The 19,870-nt window shown below is 44.0% G+C and overlaps 1 protein-coding gene across 1 annotated transcript in view; it reads right to left on the reverse strand.

The window, feature by feature from the left end:
• PREX2 (phosphatidylinositol-3,4,5-trisphosphate dependent Rac exchange factor 2) overlaps nucleotides 1-19,870 on the reverse strand; it is a 1,276,790-nt gene that overhangs the window by 599,923 nt on the left and 656,997 nt on the right. The window contains exon 20 of the mRNA XM_078687188.1: nucleotides 7,719-7,804. Within this exon, the coding sequence (XP_078543314.1) occupies nucleotides 7,719-7,804 (86 nt within the window). The remainder of the gene's footprint in view (nucleotides 1-7,718; nucleotides 7,805-19,870) is intronic.

Consider the following 19,870-nt stretch of genomic DNA (forward strand, 5'->3'; position numbering starts at 1 on the left):
AAATAAGTCCATTAAAGGGATTGTATAGTTGTTTGAACTTTCTGTTTAAATCTAGAGATTTGATTCGTAACCAGGCATGCCTACACAGTATCATGACCGCACAACTTATTCTGGCTGTATCTGCTGTTTTCAACGAAAACTTTAGGATGGTATTAGATATGGTCTTCCATTCTGCAACAGTATTTTTTGCCATGTTGAAGAATGGTTCTGGAAGATGTTCTTTATTAACTAGCAACATATGTCTGTATAATCTGTTTCTGTGATAAAAAAATTATAAAAGAAGTCTTGACCTAACCTCTTTGTAAGGCTAAGATGATATGATCCCAATTGCATTCTCTTTTTCCTTCCATTGTTAATGGCCCGCTTTTAACAGGATAGTTTTTCAGTTTTCAATATTCTTTTGAGTTGTCGCTACTCGGGAGCCATGTAGTGACTGTATTACTGCCTTTGTTAGTGGCTGTACAAACTATGAGAGAGTCAGAATCTGCATGGGGCTTAATTTTTATTTTTTTTAGCTCTGTGGAGAGGTTTTGTATTTCTTCGACACTTTGGATGTAGCCATGTTTCAAGAGACAGGTTCACTAGGAAGCTTTGGGAGGTAGTATGTTCTTCTGCAAAGGCTGCACACTTTCCAGAAAGAAGCTAGATGCCTCCTCTTTTCCTCTTACTGTACACAATGTGTGTCCTCTGCTGTTTTAATATCAGCTTTTTGGATGGAAATATCAGCTAATGGGGATGCTCTAGACGGGCGTGTCTTTTCATCTTGTAGGGACTCTCTGTCTATATAATGCCATAAGTGCTGCCTGGCTTGATTGTATCTTTCTGGTAAGTATCATGCACGTCATTCTCATCTAGCTGTTGCTGAAGATCATGTGTCTAAATGTCAGTTTCTGGAATAGAAGGTCTATCTAAATCCCCCTCCTTCTCAATCTGCATCTCTTGGTCTTGTTCACCCAGTTGTGCTTCAGGTTTTGTAATGGTGTAAGTTCCTTGTTTTCCATTACGGTTTTGAGCCTATGTTTTTATCTTTTGGTGTCGAGCACACTTTCGTCATTGACAGTCTTTGAGGCCTTGTTGTCCGTAGCCTTCCTCTAATCTGAATTCCAAGATAGATGATGTAGGTTTCTTTATCACGTTGGAATCTTTTGGCTTTGATCTTGTGTTGAGTCTCTACGTTTTTTGATTGTTGGCGTTTTCAATGTGAAGGTACTATTTTTGTTGCTGAATCTGACACTTTTGGCTCCAAAGATTTTCACTCCTAAGACAACCACTTTTTCAGCATTGAATCTTCCTAAATATTTCAGGTATGTTGATGTCTTATGGTGTTGTGTCTTTGCCTTACCAAGTCAGGATATTTCCAGATATATCCACTAAATGGCAGAATAGTGCAAAAACATGTGATTCTAGAAGAGATCCTATGTTCTTCCTGAGTGCTCATGCCACGTAGACACTGTGGGTGATTACCTCTGGTACGCATGCAAGCAGTAGATGGCCCAGAAATGAGTCAACTCTTTGACCCAGAATAATCTGCAAAAACTTGGCTTTCTGTTGAAAGTAGATCAATCTCAAACCCCAGTTCAGCAGTTTCAACAATGCGATTTGCACAGGATTGGAAAATCTGCCAGCTGGGATTCAGGTGTGAAAAGTGACAATCAAAATCAGTAGCATACCACTCGTCTAATGGCCATCTCCCTCCTGATGATTCTATCTGAGACAGCCCACGCGCCATCATTACTGTTGGCAGGTCTCCAGAGGAGACTGGAGAGCTCCCTAATGCTGGTATTAGGTTGTGCAAAAGTGAGCAGCAAGCTGGGGAACAGTTGCAAAACAAAACAAACATGGCTGCTAGCTGGCAGTCTGCCATCATCTGAACATTCTTCCTCTCAAACTCATGGCATGATTATGAGTTTGGCAGTTCATAGGACCAGGAAACTCGTGGTAGAAGAGTGGTGGCAGTCGGGGACTGCCACATCATATTTCCAACGGTCGGAGCGCTTTGGGACCGCCACAACCACCAGGGATCTGCGATCCCTCGAGGTGGTGCATAGGTCTGAGGAAGCAATGTGCATGGTAGTGCCACTGTGGCACCGCCATGCATATTACGAGTTTCACCACTGCCAGACTTTTCATGGAGGTGAGCCTGCCATGAAAAGGCTGGCAGTGGGGAAACAAAGTGGGCCCTACAGGGCCACCTATTGCCCCTGTGCATGGGGGTGCTTGCAGGAGAGCACGTTGTGCCCACCTGTGTGTATGCACCTCTGTTCCTGCACAACATGGATTGCTCAGTCAATGCAGTGCAGGAACGTGCATTGGCAGTCCCATTGCAATGCAGTTCTAAGGCTCACATATGAGCCTTTAAACTGCACTGCCACGGGACTGCCATGCCGCCCACTTGCCCACCAGAACATGAAAATACTTGTAATCTGGTGGGTGGGTGGTGGTTGACTTTGACTTTGGTAGTCCTGGAACGGGGTGTTGGAGTGATGACCCACTCCAGGACCACCAAAGTCATAATCAGGCACACAGACAGAGGACATTTTCAAAAGAATGTTGTATGGCTGCACAGCCATAGGCGCCAGGTTACAAAGGCTGGTGTCAAAAATGTATGATGATTGATCACTGGATGGGCTAGAAACGTTGACATTGTTTACTTGCTGAACGTGCTTGAGTCTCATATATTGCCCGGCGCCTTCTTTGCGAAAAATGAGTGACAAGGTGTGAAAAAGAGAAAGCATTTTTAAAGGGGACTTGGTCATTCTCTCATTTCAAATTTCCATTCGGGATAACATCTAGTTTATGTTTTTTAGTGTTCGGTCAGGAGGCCTCTTCAGGCAACATATATTCATAAACCTCTTAAAACCCTGCATATAGTTTAACATGAAAATATATATTGTATATTGTTGATGGTGCTACAGAAAATGAAGAAATAAGTTGTTTTTTACCGTTCTTGACTCAGAGCGAGTTCTTTTACTCAAGAGTTTTTTCCATGGACCATCATGCGAGTAAGGGCATCTTGTGGGGCAAGGCCGTCATCTCACCTCCCCATGGAACTACTTATATGACCTGGGCCCTATTATTAATTAGGTGAATCTGGCTCCTATAGGAACAGCTGTCTCCCAGTCACATGTCATTTACTAATCAGGTAGTTGTGCATGTAGTTGTGCATGTGAGGACCTGTAATTTCCCTTTTCCTATTATTAGTATGGGTCTACATGTCCCGTCAGGCTTTTGATTGAAAAGCCAAAACAGGCCATGCAACAGTTGGTAGCTGTGTGGTTGGTTGAACCATTCAACGCCCAACGGAATGGACTCATCATATGAGATCAGGTCTTCTTGCTCACGCGTGTTCTCCAATTCCAAAATCAGTTGGAAACCAAAAGCCCTTTCTTTATCATACTTTCTTAGTGACTAGCTGAAACTGATCTCAGCAAAGGGTCCTTTAACTGTAAACAAGCATTGAGTATGTTCCAAAGCAACTGAAACAGCACATGTAATGATCAGCCACTAAACACAATTTTGATATAAAAAAAATAAAATTTGGCAAGTTTCAAAGAAGAAAGATGAGTTTTGTCTGGAAATGACCACCCTCAAGAGTATTAGTGTTCCAGTCTTAGATATTCCGCTTTAGAAAGACTGATAATGCGTTACATGTTTAAGAAAGTGCTTAACCATCATGAAAGGCTAAGGGGAATAATGGCTTCCAGCGGCAGGCAGTATTTTTGATGGCACAAGATAGTCTTTGAAGCCAATTAGAGACAGTCTTCTTGGCTTAAGTTTCGAAGTTTAGAGACGCAGAGAGAATTTGTTTATCGATATCACGCAGGAGCGTGCACCTACTGAAACCCAAATTATAAAAGAGATTTCCTGAAGGCAATTACTTTGAGCAAGCATAGCAGGAAACCGCCATTACAGTCCTACTCTAAAGGAGCCCGGAGTACATCACAAAATTGCGACCCTTTTTTAAAAAGAGCTATATCAACATTTTGTCCAGATCGTTATATGTCCATTATCTATACTGTATAGCACAAGCCAATCTTAAGGGACAGGACCAAGGGAAACGAAGATATACTACAGGGCAACGTGGATCAACATAAGGAGGCTATGCCCCTAGTTTTATGAAAAGCACCTGTCTAGCACACCGACAGTGGTTTTCCTCACCAATAAGAGGTTTTTAATCGATCATATGCAAGTTTTAGATGAAAGAGTGTCAATACTTTGGTCTTGAGAAAGATGGAGGTATAAGATATCCATTGAAACGCGCCGATGCCTAGTAAACTACACAATCCATGAACAAGGGTAGTTCCACGCCCATGGTATTGTTTTATTACGGATGTGTATATGTTAATGACATATTGCGCCTGTCTATGTTAGTTACTCTCTTTTTTAATTGTCTTGGTTTTTAATGTCTTATGTATTTGCTCTGTGTAAAGGATTGTTGCTAATGAATTATGTGATGGATCATGTCAACTAGCTTTTTTTCCAAAACAACAGTATATCAATTTCTATTTCTTCATTGGTGTATTTGTCTTGGTATTCGTTGGTTATATATAGTTCAATCTTCTCGAGTATGGGCGAGTGAGACTGAAGGTGAGAAATCAGGCTTGAATGTTACGTACAGCGGGGATGACATTTAGATAATACAATTTTGTCCAAAGGATACTGTTCTTTGATCACTCAATTTAGAAACAGGCACGCTTTAAGGATAGCAAAGATCTCCTGGACATAGATCACAGTTCAAACCCTTGGTGCACTAAATACTGGCAAACATCAATGTTTTTTCACGAAAACCTAAATTTGCAAAAGCTCTTATATCTCCTCCAACAAATTCATGACAGACATACTTATTGTATAAAACATCTCAGTGTGTTAATATGCATGCTGAAGAGATTTTCTGCAATCTGTCGGCCTTCACTTAAATCATATCAAGATGGAAATAGGATTAGATTGATATTTTCAGCTGCATAGAAATGTCATCAACCCTTAACTGCTAGGAAACATTTTATTTTACGGTGCAAGTGGTCAATATCCTTTATAACCTTTATTAAGGAGCTGCTCATGGAGGATTCAAGAGTTGAGTTATGTGTGCTTTTCCACTAAAACCTAATTTTAAACATACCTATAAATGTATAAATCATGTAGTGGTCTTTATAAAACCTTGTTGCCTAATTTTGTTAGGGTAAGTAGTGAGTGAGATAGCCAGAAAGGTTGAGAAACTAGCTAAAATAACGTTCATAAATTAGTAAATAGTGACTTTTATTGAAACAATGAAAGTTTATTTTAGCAATGGCAAACAAAAAAGGCACTTCTAAAACTGGCGTTCTATGCATTAAGCTTCATTTCTTGAAGAAAATTCAAAAAGACAGGAAAACCTCCCTGTCAACACGTATTTCATGACACAGACACTTTTTCAAGGCAAGAAGAAAAATAAAATCCCATAAATAATTTAAGCAATGCATTTGGCACATTTCAAAGACCCACATACACAATAATTATTTAAAGGTCACGCTTTGTAGACAAATCGGCCATTTTCGAGAAAAAGAGGGAAAAAACTGGAGTTTACTTGAATGTACAAGCTGTGTTTTTTAAAAAAAGTGTGCTAATTTAAGTATGTACAATAGAGTATTGTATTATTCTCTTAAGACACAAGAATGGAACAGTGTGTCTGCGTGAGATAGTTCAGGGTGATGGCTGGTGCAGCAACAATAAGCACATGGGGTTCAGTATACATAGGTTTTAGGCCTGTGGTTTACAAAAACTCATTTCTTACACACACTAATTCTAGAATTATCTCATTCCATTCTTTAATCCTATGGAGCTCCAAAGCAAGGCAGCACTAAACCACTGATTCTTAACCTGTGGTGTGCTGACCCCTGGGGGTCTGCAAAGCCTTCTCAGGAGGTCCGCGAATGCTTAGAAAATTAGATAATATTAACAGATTAATAAAGTGTATATAAATAAAGACGCTACATTGAAAATTGAAGTTAATATCCTCAGATTGATTTGTGGGAGCACTGTAAGTGCAACAAGCAATATTCTATGGGCAATGAGTGGCATCAATTGTATTTAGGAAAGCTTCACCGTCCTATTAATATAAAAATGCAGTTTTTAAATATTATTTGAGTATTAAATATAATATTTCATAATTTGTGTATTTGTTTGTTGAATGGTTGTTCCTGTAATTTGTGTGCATTGTCTTGCGGTTCAAATCATAGTAAATTGTTACGCCAGGCTCCCAGGCTTGCAGAAATGACTCTGTGAGGGTCCCTGAGTTCCAGTAATGATTCAGTGGGTGTCCCTGGTTTCAGTAATTATTAAATGGTGGTCCACAGAAGTCAAAAGATTAAGAACCACTGCACTAGACAGTCAACCTGCTCTGCTTCACAGCAATGGAAGCACAACTGTCACAAAACAAACTAGGAAGTGCAAAGAGGCAAACAAAAGAGTAGCCACGCAGTTGGCGCAACCAGTGCAACTGCCCAACAGTGAAAATAGGGAAGACTAGAAACAAAACAGAAGTGGAGAGAGGAGGACAAGGGAGTTGAAGGTGACCAGTGTGGAGCACTGGCACTCTAGTATGGTAGGAGGCAGGCCCGGGGCAGGTATTATCACTTAATCAGTGTAAATACTACCATTTTGAAGTGAAACCAACATACTGCCACATAGCTTCGTACAGCTGCTTTCACTGGTCTGTTCTTCCTTACCTAGGGATAGTGATGCCAACACCGGCCCCTGAGTCACACATGCACTAACGTCCTTCTTTGAACACACAACCCAGGATGTAGATGGGGGCCTAGATCAGCGAAAGGTGGTGCTTCACCTTCAGTTGCAAATTATGGTAGGAGGTGATAGGTCATCCATCATTCTGTGAGATTTCCAAGATGCACTGGCTGGTGCAGCTACTGGAGCATATTGCATTCAGCAGCCTGCTAATCCTTTCAAATGCACTATCTAACTCACCCCATGCTCTTCTCAGTGGCCACTCCCCACCCATGTTTACCCACTATTCTACTTGTGCACATACTGCACCATGCAGTCATTGGTCACTGAATACCACATATGCATACACACACACACACACACACACACACACGCACACACACACTCCCACTGTTTCTAGGCCCTTGTTTCAATGTGATATCTTTAAGCTGTGGCTCTCCATGTCCACCAATGTAACAAACATTGAGGTGTGGTAAGTGGCAACATGATCTTTCGGTGACTGGGCAAAGTACCACAGATGCATTGAATGATGTTATGGAAGATGCTGTTGAGAATGTTGGCATTGTAAAATGAATACACCAATGAATAAACAATGTCATGCATTATTTCATCAATAATTTCATTGATATCACAAAGCGAGGTAATCTAGGAGGTCATCGATGATGTAATTTGATATGTCATTTACAATGTACTGAGATATGTCAATGGAAAAGCCTTATTTATTGGGATAGTTTTAAGCTTAAGAAAGTATCTTGCTTATTTTTTTCTAGAGCTTTAGAAGTTTTGCACTGTAACCTTAATGCTAATTTAATTGTAGTTTCTGTTTTACTGATTGTCTGTGTCGGTTTGTGAGGGTCTGTTATTGTCTAGATATGGCTTTTTGTGTCAGTGATGATCAGTGCGTGTCAATAAATGTCCGTTACCGCTAGTGTTTGCTAGTATGTCATTCTTCAACCTAAGTAAAATCTACAGTCTTCCCTGTCTTGGTTTCAATGACCTACCTCTCCCCACCGCATGGACCACGGAAGGACCAAAGCCCCGGATTTGGAATCCAAGCCCATCAATGGAGTCAGGGATCTTCACTGTCCTAGAGGAGAAAAGCAAGTTGATGATGTCAGATCAAGAGGTGTATGTGTTTCATTTCTCTTTCTTGCAAAAGGGGAGAATATACGCAGAGAGATCTACACAAAAGCCCGAAGTAACGTTCTATAAGATAGAAAAGTACAATAAATATTGCAAGATTTTAATGTATAAAGAAACAGAATATTCGAAATTTGTGACAAAGAAGGGACAGACTGAGAAAAAGAGTCCTCAGGCTCAGATTGCAATTTGGGGTATCCATCAAAATTAAAGGACAGTGCTCAAAAATGGACAACAGCTGACAAAGCATGGCGAGAAATGAGACGATGAACTGTGACAAATGACAACAACAACAGTACCAGTTTTACAAAGTATACAGTCAGCAGTACTGAAACAGAGAGCAAACAAAATGAAAAGATAATAGTTGACTAGTGAGGTATCCGTAAGAGGCAATTCCTGCACACATAAAAAGACACAAAAAGTAGTACTTTATATACATATACAAGAATACATTAAACCATTTCCATTTCTTATTTCAGAAATAAATGATCGCTGACAGTTTAAGCATTAAGGTGTAACTGTTCCCTAATACTGTTGATATAAGCCATCGGTTGTGAATTGTCTCCATAAAACGATATACACTGAGTTGTATCGATGTAGCAGATACAACATGTAGGGCATGTTACATACATATGCACCAAAGTAGGGACATTTTGCAATCAATGTTATCACCTGCTCAGAAATCAGTGCTAAAGCTACATATGCACAGCTGAATAGGGTCAAAAACTCACATGCTGTAGGTGCAACTGTTATGTGATTTTGTCAGTCGATACAAATAGTCTGCACCCATTGGCCATTGGCCAATGTCAGGGCCAACGTTTTCAACACTGATGGAAAATTCTGTAATCTGGCCTCATCCAGGGATGTAACATAGGCCCCTGCAGCCCCTGTGGTGCAGTGGAGCCCTGACCCTCGGGGGCCCCCTTTAAGGCAAAGACCTAAGAATATTCATGAGATTTGGGAGACCTAAGGAGCCCTCATCACATTCCGCAGGTCCCCAACACTAGCCTCAACTACTGGACTCATCTACTGCCGGTCAGGGTTACCGTGAACTAGCAAATAATATATGACAGCCTCTGTAACTGCTGTGTCACCCAACACAGCCACCACAAGCATATGTGCCTTCAAAATGCTTAGTAGTGTTGCCCAAAATATTTGGAATACATGTTGAATTTCTGCAGGCCAAAATGAAGTTGTAGCCCATAGGGCTCACCTTACCACTTATTAGTGGATTGGGACTGATGGACTATCAATTAAATATTCGTTCTTTGTGAAGGCACTTTTTGTAAAAGGAGGTTCACAGACATACAATAACTTTAGTCATGCTAGTCTTGTGGGAAGAGGAGGTGTTTACATAGTTGACCCAGGAGTTACGCTGCAGCATGGCCACAGCCTTCTGTTGTGTATATGATGCATGCCATAAATATTACAGAAGTGCATTAAAATAGGATTTGAGCCCCCAACACAGCCAATAAAATCTTGTTGGTTCTGTTTTGCAGAGGGAGACTACATTTGGCTAGACACACCTCTGGGGTGTGTCCTGAGCTCTGACTAAGGGAAGGAAGATTCTGCCATGCTGAATTGTGACAGAACAGGTCACTGTGAGGTTGTTTAGGGCCAGAACCCCAGGACATGATGTCAAATGTGGGTAGGTTCCCCCCAGGGAACTTTTTACCAACTGGTTGTCGAGTCACCTCCACCCACCAGCTATTACCAGGCATAAAAGTGGCACCACTAGTACCTTCCTCCAAACACTGTTGCACCAGTGGAAAACAGAATAAGGGCTTCACCTGCTGAACCATAGGACTGGTACTCATAGAAAGAATGAGCCTACTGCTTTATCTGTGAATAAAGACCTCCAAGAGCTTAAACTGCTCCCTCTTGAACCCAGGACAGAACAGTGGATGACAAGGGCTAGTTGGATAGGCTCCTGTTTAGCTACAAGGTCACAGCTGCAAGAGCCCAGCTAACCAGTTCCAACTGCAATTGTCCTGATTGAGCCCCAATTGGTATCCCTAAGGTCCTGCGGCCTTGGATAAGTGTCACATTGTACTCCTCCTGCCTTATCCTAAATGCTGGGACTTAGAAGCTTTTCAAAGGATTTTTGTCAAAAGAATCACAGGCTACCACCAACTGCTGCCAAGCCGCTGCTGCCGACCTCGCATCACTGGTCGGATTCAACTTGGTGGTTTGCCTTGCTGAAAGAATTTATATTTCCCAAAAACTTTCAAAGTCCGAAGCTAGAGATCTTCACAAGAAGAAGATGCTGGAAGTATCAGGCAGATGAGGAACCTTCCCTGGGTGCTAAGTTTGAATTTCTCACACTCTGAGCTTTCCTGGCAAAAGTGAATGGCTTCACCAAAACTTTGTCTGATGGCCATCTAATCTTGTGAAGCTCAGCCTGCTGCCTTGCCCTACTGAAGATATTCGACTTCCAGAAAAGTTTCTGAGTCAAAAGGTAAACATTTCCACCAGACGGAACCTGGTCTCTGTATCCGACCCACGCTTCATTGAGGTCAGCCTTAGCTTTTGACTTTGACCCAGTCTAGACTGAACAGAAACTCAAGGTTGACACTTTGCGCTTTTGGGGAATAACTTCTATAAATTATATCTCCATTTTCCATGATCCGATTTTTGTCTGTTTGGTGTATATTGTTCATTAAAATGCATACTATTTTTTACAAATTAGAGTGGGATTTTTACTCTATTATAATGTTGGCTTATTGACTGTTTTGGTACTGACAAATACTTTGCACTTGTTCTTTGAGTTAAGCCTCACTGCTCTGTGCCACAGCTACCCAGAACTGAGCTAAGGTTTAAAATAAAGTAACAAAACTGAACCTTGTAGGAAGTTGGCTCTATATATACTATACCAAAATGAGGTATAGTGTGCACAGAGTCCAGTGGAACATCAAAGGTAGGCAGAGGTAAAAGTAGATAGCACCGTAATCGTTATTTGTGGTAGTGTGGGTGAGCAGTAAGGCTTTATCAGCGGGTAGTGTTAAGCATTTGTTGTACACATTCAGGCAGCAAATGATGTCACACACTCAAAGACTGAACTCAGACCAATTTCTTTGTATCAAAAATGTTAATATGTTATTTTGTTTCTTAGAACCAAGCTAAGCCTGGTGCAGGTAAGAGGAATAAATGCTTAGCAAAATCTTACACAATGTTTTACAATTAAAAACAGGTTCAAATGCAGTTGATTGAATTACAGGTGAGTCAAGGTTCAAAATTACTTTTCAGTTACTAGTCAGATTACTATGTATGTTACTTTATTAGATTACTTTCTAGATTACTTTTGCTAATCAGTGTGATATGCCTAGATATCACACTGATACATTTCCTAGACAAAAGGTAAGTAATACACTTTTAGTACTTAGGCAGTTTTTCAATGTTCCATACAAACCAACTCCACACACAACAATTTTCAAGGGAAAACAGTCAATGTATTCCTATGGAGAAAAAAGGAAGTTAACGATTTGCAGGTAAGTTCTGGTTTGTGGAAGTTGGTAAGAACCAGGGTTTCCCCAGGGTCAAAGATGCACTCTTGAAACACCGTCAGCGGCACTAGGGTGGCCGGGTGCAGAGTCCTGAAGCACAATGTAATCCAATGGGGGATAGGGGCCCTCTGGTTGATGGCTGCTCACGAGCAGGCCACAGGGTTCTGGGAGCAAAGCACCTGATGTTAGGCTCAGGGCAAAGTACACCCACAGTGGCGCATGGGTGGCTGGGTGCTTTTTTGGCATCGGGTGCCCTGTTGATTTCAATGGGGGTTCTCCGGCTGCAACAAAGACTGCAGGCTCGGGGACGAACATCTTCTGGAGCTGACCACCGGTTGTAGAGGTACATTGGGATGTCTGGGGATGCTGGAACACCATTGGTTGTGCCACCTAAGGCCGTGGGGCGTCAGGTACAGGGGTGTCTTTAGGGGTCGGGTTTTCTTACCAGTGCCGGTCACGGTCGGGTGGGATCCTCCAGAATGAGGATGCAAGCTTCGCTTGGAGTTTGAAGGCAGGTCAGAAATCACCAGACCTCAAGTCAGGATCGCCGGGGAGACCTCCTCATGGTATTGAGCCACTGGAACTCAGGCCGTGGGCATTGGGTGCAGAGTTGTGCATACTCACGGTTTTGGCTGGAGTCTGAGTCTGTTGGTGAGCAAATCCAGTGCTCACAGGAGACAAAGTCTTTCGTTTGGAAGGCAGAGCAGGTCCTTCGGGTTCTTGAGGCTGCAGGCTGCAGAACACACCGGGATTTCGCTGGAGCAGGTTCGAGGTGCGGACAGGCCAGTAGGGCTGGGGCCAAGTCAGTGGGTGTCCTCCTCTTCTTAGTTCTAGCACTGCTTCTTCGGTCCTTCTTCTTCTTTTCTTCTTGTCGATTTTTGTCTGAGGAGGCAAGGTTCAGGGTTGCCCCTAAATACAAAATTTCAGGGCATTACAGGTAAGTAAACGTTGGGACCATGGGTCCCTTCCGTGGGGTGGGTACACCCACTATTATGCCACCCTCCAGGGGGAGCGGGGCATATGCCACAATCTGGTTGGCTGGGTCCCCCCATCTGCAAGATGGCTGGGACTGAAAGTTGTGCTTTACCTCACCTCCCTCACCTGAGGGGTGGGGTTGGCAACGGTGGGCACACCTCCCTCCTCACTTGGTTTTCCCGCCAATTGTTGCACCCAAAGTGGGGGTCAGAACCAGTGGGAGCCAGTTGCTGGAAGCAGCAAAGGGCTGAGGTAGCTCACAAAGGCGGCAAACCTTTGAAGCTTCCCCTTCGTGGATCCTGCCCATCCTGGGGAGGAGGCTTGCTTGGCACCTTGTCCCAGGATGAGCATTGTCTCAGACCCCCGAGAGCAGCCGGCTCTCGACCCAGGGGTCCAGAAACATGTATGTTGGTGGCAGCTGGAGAGCAGCCTGGACACTAGTGTTAGGTCTTTTTTCAAGGGGCATCTCTAAGATGCCCTCTGAGTGCATCTTTCATTTAATCCCTCACTGGCATCAATGTGGGTCTAATGTGCTGAGAAGTTTGATACCAAACTTCTCAGTTCTCAGTACGCCATTATGGTACTGTAGAGTTCGTAATGACAAACTCCCAGAACCATATATTCTTAATTGCATTACTGCACTTACAATGTCTATGAATTGCCTTAGACAATGTAGGAGTTTAGGGATCATGCACCAGTACCCTCACCACTGGTATAGTGCACCTAGCTAGACAGGTAGCTGACCTATGCCAGGGAAGTGGGTTGTAGGCATGGCACACAGGGATGTGTGACATGTCGACTCTTCACTTTGTTCTGCACCAAAACATGCAGCCTGCAAGGGCAGTGTGTGTGTGTAAAGGTGCAAGGCCTCTAAGGGTGGTACAATAAGTGCTGCAGCCCTTAGAGGCGGTCCCTGGCCACAGTGATATTGGTACCTGTGGTACCATTTATAAGGCCAACGAGTGCCAATTGGGCTTTGGTTTATGGAACGAACATAGGCCCTGGGTACCTGTTTAGCAGGAACCCAGGGCACCCTCAGTCAAAGTACATCAGCAGTTCAGCAAAAATTGGGGGCAACCATGCAAAAAGAGGGCACTTTCTTATACACCTGATGAGAAATAGTGACATTGTTACTTTGTGAGGATTCACAGCCACCACAACTAATAATCCACATTCTCACAGATAGTTAGACTACTTGAGTAAAATGTATACTAACAGATGTAATTGCTGTATTTTTCTCTGTGCTATAATCTTCACTTTGTTTACTTGTAAACACATTATAAAGCTTTTTGGTGTCAATTTTGCATAACAGAAAACAACATTAATTAAAATAAAAACCAAAGTAAATACACATTTAGAAGCTTCGAGCAAATATGGCCACACGTTCCCTAAAGGAACCAATTTTACAACAAAGGTGGAGTGGATTTCGCAGAACATCCTTTAAAACAAATGGGGTTGAGAAAATATTGCGCTCTAAAGTAAAGAACTTGACAGACATCTCATGTATAGCAAAGCAACATGGGAAAAACCATAATTTATAATTGTCACTAACTCCAACCTTTTACAATGTAAGCAGTTCCACCCATTGTCATTGAGAGAGCGCAAACTGATTTAAATATATGAGTACATCACACTTACCTGTAGTAAGCACAAGTCATGATGAGAAATGCCATGAGTGCTAATAGTATCTGAAATTATATTCTAAATGTATAGCTAATATAGAGATTTAAGTAGAAGTGGAACTAATACAGAAATGTGTGACATTATATGATTTTATTAGATGTGATTATTTTGAATCCATGTCGTGAAGCTGCTAAAACATAAGGTGGTATGTGGTTAAGAGCAGAACGTGGTAGGCCACAGGGCCAGAGCTGGAGGGAAAGGGAAGGTGGTTCTTTTCACGACACAGAATGTTTTAAGGTTTTTGGTCATTGCATTAATGGGCCATGATTTATAGTAATGTTTTCTAAATAATAGAATAAGAGTTTTAACATGCTTTAATTAAATGAAGAAGTTGAATGCTATAATCATAATGTGAAATATTGTAGGCCTGAAATGTTTTAGCATTGATTTACACGTACATGTCTGGGCTGAGAAATGTTGCAAGCCTTTTTAGAAGTCTATGAGAGTTGGGTTCTTGGCGGCAGATATCTGTCTGCAACAGGAAAGGGGGGATCCAATTATAAGTGAATGAATAGAGGTCTGTTCAGTAGACGGCCCAGACATGGAGGAGGGTTCTGGAATGTTTAAGGGGTATCAGCGGGCCGGAGAAGAGTCTGAGAAGCAAGGTCAACTCTAACGTCTGAGGCCCAATACAAAGCATCATGGAAAAAGCCTGAAGTTGCACCACGTGAGAGGCGTTTCGCAAGGGGCGTCTCAAATGTTGTTGACTGTTTTGTATTAGGCACAGCACCCCTGGGTGGAGTTAGAGCAGAGACCTGAGGACCCTTTAGAGAGCGGATGGGTAGGCAGTGAGGGGTCATGACTGGAGAACTTTAGGTTTTCACCAAGAGACTTAGAGTGGGTGACTTCCCTTGGGGGTCATTCACTGCTGACACCTTTGTTAGGTTGGGATTTGGTTAAGTAGGGATACCATCTAGAACAGGGTAGGGACGCCTAACCTGTGTGTTTTTTTCCTCCAACCTAAATGAAGGAGAGATATGCGTCTATGCTTATAGCTTTGCTATTTTTAGAACTTGTGTTAGTGATTTCTGTTGCTCGTCTGAGGGCTTTTCGAGAGCACATGTATGTAATTGGACCTGTGTATCTCGTGAATCTCATTCTGAGATGTTTGTATTTGCAGCTCATTATATCTTTACAATAAACTTTTGAAACCTAGAAGTTGTCCGTGATCTTTAAGAGTAGAGTCCTTTATTGGGTGAACTAACTTGCAGATAGGTGTACTGTTTCCTTCCAAGACAGGCAACAAAGGTTCAGTCGACCAGATCGAGGTTTGGATCAATAGATATAAGGTATCGATCAAAATCTCGCCCTTTCAGTTGGTAGCTATAGAGGATGGTTGCCTTCTTGAGGACGGTGACCTAGGACAGGTTAGCTTACCCCAAGGCCCCTAGAAATCGATGATCGGAAGAACAGCCCGCAGATGAAGATCCGGATGACGTGAGACAGAAAAAGCAGCAGTATCGGTCGAGAGTGAGTATAAAGGGTTATGCGTGTTAGATTGCGGTGTTTTGTATTGTATCTATGTTGTAATGTCTGGCGGAGTTGAATGTCTGTAGAGTGACTGTGGAACAGGTTGTGAGCGCGCGCAACCGGTGGAAATCTTAAGTTCAAGGAGAGCTTAAGTGGTTCGGGTGTATCGGACACCCAGAGTAATTGTCAACTAGTGTGAAGGGGGTCATGAGGTACCATTGATCACCCGAGAGACCGAGATAGGGGGAACGTAAGAGTGAGTGCGTGAGTAACGGACGCTGGTCGGAAGTTACTGTGTGTGTAAGCAACCTATCAGAGAGACGATAGACATCTCGTCAGTTGTGTTGACAATTACAGATAGACTGTGGACGTACAGTCGAGAGAAGTGACCGCTTGGTCGGAAGTAGTCATTTTTCGGTGTATGAATGGGACGCATGCATAACCGGGAGACGAGTTGAGAAAGGAGGGGTGCTGCTGCGAAGCGGAGAAAAGAGACGTCAGGTGGTGTCGCGCAGTGATTGGCTGACCGGAGAAAGACCGCGCTGTGATAGGCCAGCTAGCGAAAACGTCACACAGGGTCGCGACGTGATTGGCCGACAGGAGAAAAACCGCGCTGTGATAGGCCAAGCTAGAAAAGCCGCGACAGGATTGGTGGATTGTCATCAGGAAGTAAACAGAGTAGCGAGGCTGGATTTTGTGCGCATAATTATGAAGTGCTTTAAATGGTTGAAAGCAATGTTTAAGAAAGAGAAGCGGGGATCGTATGAAGGGGAAGAAGCCCCGCCGGAGGGTACGCCAGCTCGTTACATGGCAGTAAATGTTGGGTTGCATACGATCCTTTGGATATCAGAGTGGAGTAAGATTACTGAAGGAAATGAGGAACTGACGTTCCCGAAGTACGGGACGTTCAGATTAGAGGTGTTACATCGATTGAAATCAGTCATGACCTCAAAGAGACCCTTGCCTAGACCAACCCAGTTTGAAGCCCTTGATGCATGGCTTAGGGCAGCGCATGAAAGGAATATGAACAGACGACAAGAAAGGGTGAAACGCTCGGTAAGGGCAGTACAGGATGCCAGGTGGGATGCGGATGCTAAAAGATGGAGAGTGCATAATCTGGAAATAAATAAACTGTACCCAGTGTTAGAGGCGCCAGTAAATAACAGTCCCCTAGAAGAAGATGATGAGAGCGAAACAGAGGATAGCCTGATAAACAGATTATTGACAGACCGGCCACCCCCGTATAACAGAGCAGGGGGAGAGGTCGAGAATACTGAAGGAGCAAAGGGGGGCAATGCAGGAGAGCATAGACCGCTTCCCAGTTCAGAGTGGGATCCTGAGCCAAAGAAAGAGTTGCTCCAGCCTAGTCAGGTGCAACAGGTAGTCGGTAGGTTTGTGGTACAAAGAGCGCCGGAAACGGAAAGCGCCACATCCTACCCATTACCAGATGCACTACAGGTACCTGTTACCATAGGTCCTATAATATCGATATATGACCAAGAGAGAGCAAAAGGGGAAGAACGGAAACGGAAAGACAGAGAAAGAGCAGAGCAGGCAAGGAGGAACGATACCACTAATTCCCCAAGTCAGATGCCGATACCCAGAGAGTGGAGCACCCCGATGCACACAGTAGGGGACCCAGGAGGAGATCCTGGGGGCCCCAGATGGCCAATGGATCTGAGGGGATCTGGACGAAAATCCTTCCAAGAGCTAAATGAGTACATGAAGCAGTGGGACGAGGCAGTGAAGGCTCAAAAGTGCATCAATGCTGCAGAAGCAGAAAGGGAAAGTCAGGACAGCCGAGCACGGACTCACTGCGGGGCTGGGGAGAGTAGCCCGGAGTGGGACTGTAGAGGGAGTAGGGGAGTCACCCATTGGGCCCGGAATGGAGGTAGAACAGACCTGGAAAACGGGGGCCCCGGGAGTGAAGGGGTGGCGTGCCCAATACTCAGTGAAGGGGAGAGGAGGGCGCAAGAGTACAGGAATAGCTTTAAGTGTCCACACTGTGTGCCTGGCACCAGAGAACGGAATGGGAGTTGTGAGAGGTCGCACCATAGTCCCTGTGATGACAGAAATGAGCGCAGCCCAGGGAATATGGGGAACCAGGAAGGATCGTATCGGATACTGAGCGATACGAGGCAAAGGGAGTGTAGCGACCAGAGGGAAAATAACAGAGAGATGTGCGGTGAGAGGAGAGAAGAAGATGAGAGTGGGCAGAGAGAGAGTAGGGATAACAGGCCCGTGTTCCATCACCTTCCAAGATCGGATGGCCGAGCATGGGACCTGGAGAGATGGGAGCAAGGGAGGCCACCCATTAATTCTCCTGAGCCCAAACGCAGAGCTCGAAGTTGGGATGGTAGGGAGACCAGTGAGCCCCCTTCAAAAGACATATTGCGAGCTGAGATAAAAGCCAAGAGACTTGATGTCTCCAGCTTAAGGTCAGATCTGGATGACATGGTAGATGGTACCCTGCCTTTAGAAAGAATGGAAATGTATGAACAGGATGAAATACTGTATATGGCAAAGGACATCACACGAAAGGCGAGAGCAGTCCATGAGAAGTTAGTCGAACTAGCAGGCAAATATATGGTGGACTTGTCAAGAACCAAAGCATTACAGGGTAACCACAGGCTACATTACTCAGATCGAGATCTAGATGAGAGGAGAACGATTGGGCTGAAAACACACATAAGGGAACTGATTACTGGAATAAGGACTTGGAGGGCACTAGATAAGTGGGAAGAGAGGTGGTCCAAGAAAGGGACCGGCAGAAGAAGCATGATTGGTATGACACCAGGACAGCAGGGAATAGAAGCTTACCCTTTGCGTGAAGTTGCAAATGGGAGCTATGTACATGTCCCTTGGAGTAGGGGAGATTTAGCTGCTTTTACCACATCTTTCCCCAAGTTACGAGAGAGCCCCGTGGAGTGGTACAAGCAAGTCGAGAGGTTTGTAAAGATCTCAAAAGTCCTATGGATAGATCTGAACACGCTGTTTGACATTGTAGTACCAGGAGATCTGTGGACAGCATGCAAGGTTAGCGCTGAGTGGCCCACAACGGAGCCAGAGAGAGATGCTAGGACTAATGGGCCGTCCGAGATCGTGATGGCAAAATTCGAGAGAGTGATGACTTGGCTGAAAGAAAAAGTGCCAATGCAAGACATAGATTGGGTCAGAATAGACAGAACGAGACAGGAACCCAAAGAGACAGTCCATGAATATTACGAGAGATTGCTGAAAGCGTTTAAACAGTATAGCGGCTTGGATGTAATGGATCCAAAAGATATAGGGCAATTTGTGTCCAAGTTCGTCCTGGGACTGAGACCGGATATTAGTTTAATGATTCAGCAACACTCGATTTGTTGGCAAAGTAAACCACTAGATGAAATACTGAGATATGCCAGGTACTGCTGTGATGAGGTAGACTCCAAGGCTAAGAAACTAAAAGAAAAGCTGATGGTGGTACAATTGCAGACAGCAGGAAAGGGGGGACCGCAACAACAGCAGCAAGGGACAGGTACAGGAGGTAAGAAGCAATACAGTCAGAACAAGGGTAATGAGGAGAGTACTACCTTTAGACCCAGAGTAGACATAGCTACCTTGAAGAAAACGACTAGGTGCCACCAGTGCAACGAGTTGGGGCATTGGAAACGCGAGTGCCCTTACAATGTAGAGATAGGAGAGCAAGAGATAGAGGAGGAAGAGGTCCAGAGCGCACCTATGAGAGGGGCGACGCCATACCAAGGAAAGGTGCTCAAAGGGGGGGGGGTTCCTCCCCGAGCCCAGTTCCCGCAACCTCCTCGAGTAGGGAGTATGGGTAAGACCTATAGACAAATGCCCCTGTTTATGGAAGGGGAAGAATGCTATTATGTGGACCCATTAACCGGACAGAGAGTGGAAAGAGAAGACTGCACCCTCGGGGCAGCCTTAGAGGTAGATCAGAGGGGACCCTATGTGGAAGCAGAAGTAGCAGGGTGCCCTACGACATTTCTGGTGGACACAGGAGCCACTAGATCCACGATCAGATCAGCTGCAGTTCCAGACCTGCCCATGTCTGGAGAGACCATACAGGTGGTAGGGGTCGCAAACAGGAGAATAACCAGCCAATTGACAGAACCGGTACAGGTGAAAATAGGGAAGTACAGCGATGAGCACCAATTTGTGGTTTGCGATTCAAGCCCTGTGTGTCTGCTAGGAAGAGACCTGTTGTGTAAATTAAATTGTACTATATATTGTACACCCCAGGGAGTGGAGGTATTGACTAATGATGATGATGCAGATTTCAAAGTTGCAAACTCAAGAATATGTGTGGAGCTGTACCCTACTTTGACAGTAGACGAGCTTCCCTGGGATTTGAGAGAGACAGTGGCATCAGAGGTATG

The sequence above is a fragment of the Lissotriton helveticus genome, chromosome 4_1 (assembly GCF_964261635.1).
Source record: "Lissotriton helveticus chromosome 4_1, aLisHel1.1, whole genome shotgun sequence".
Taxonomy (NCBI): domain Eukaryota; kingdom Metazoa; phylum Chordata; class Amphibia; order Caudata; family Salamandridae; genus Lissotriton; species Lissotriton helveticus.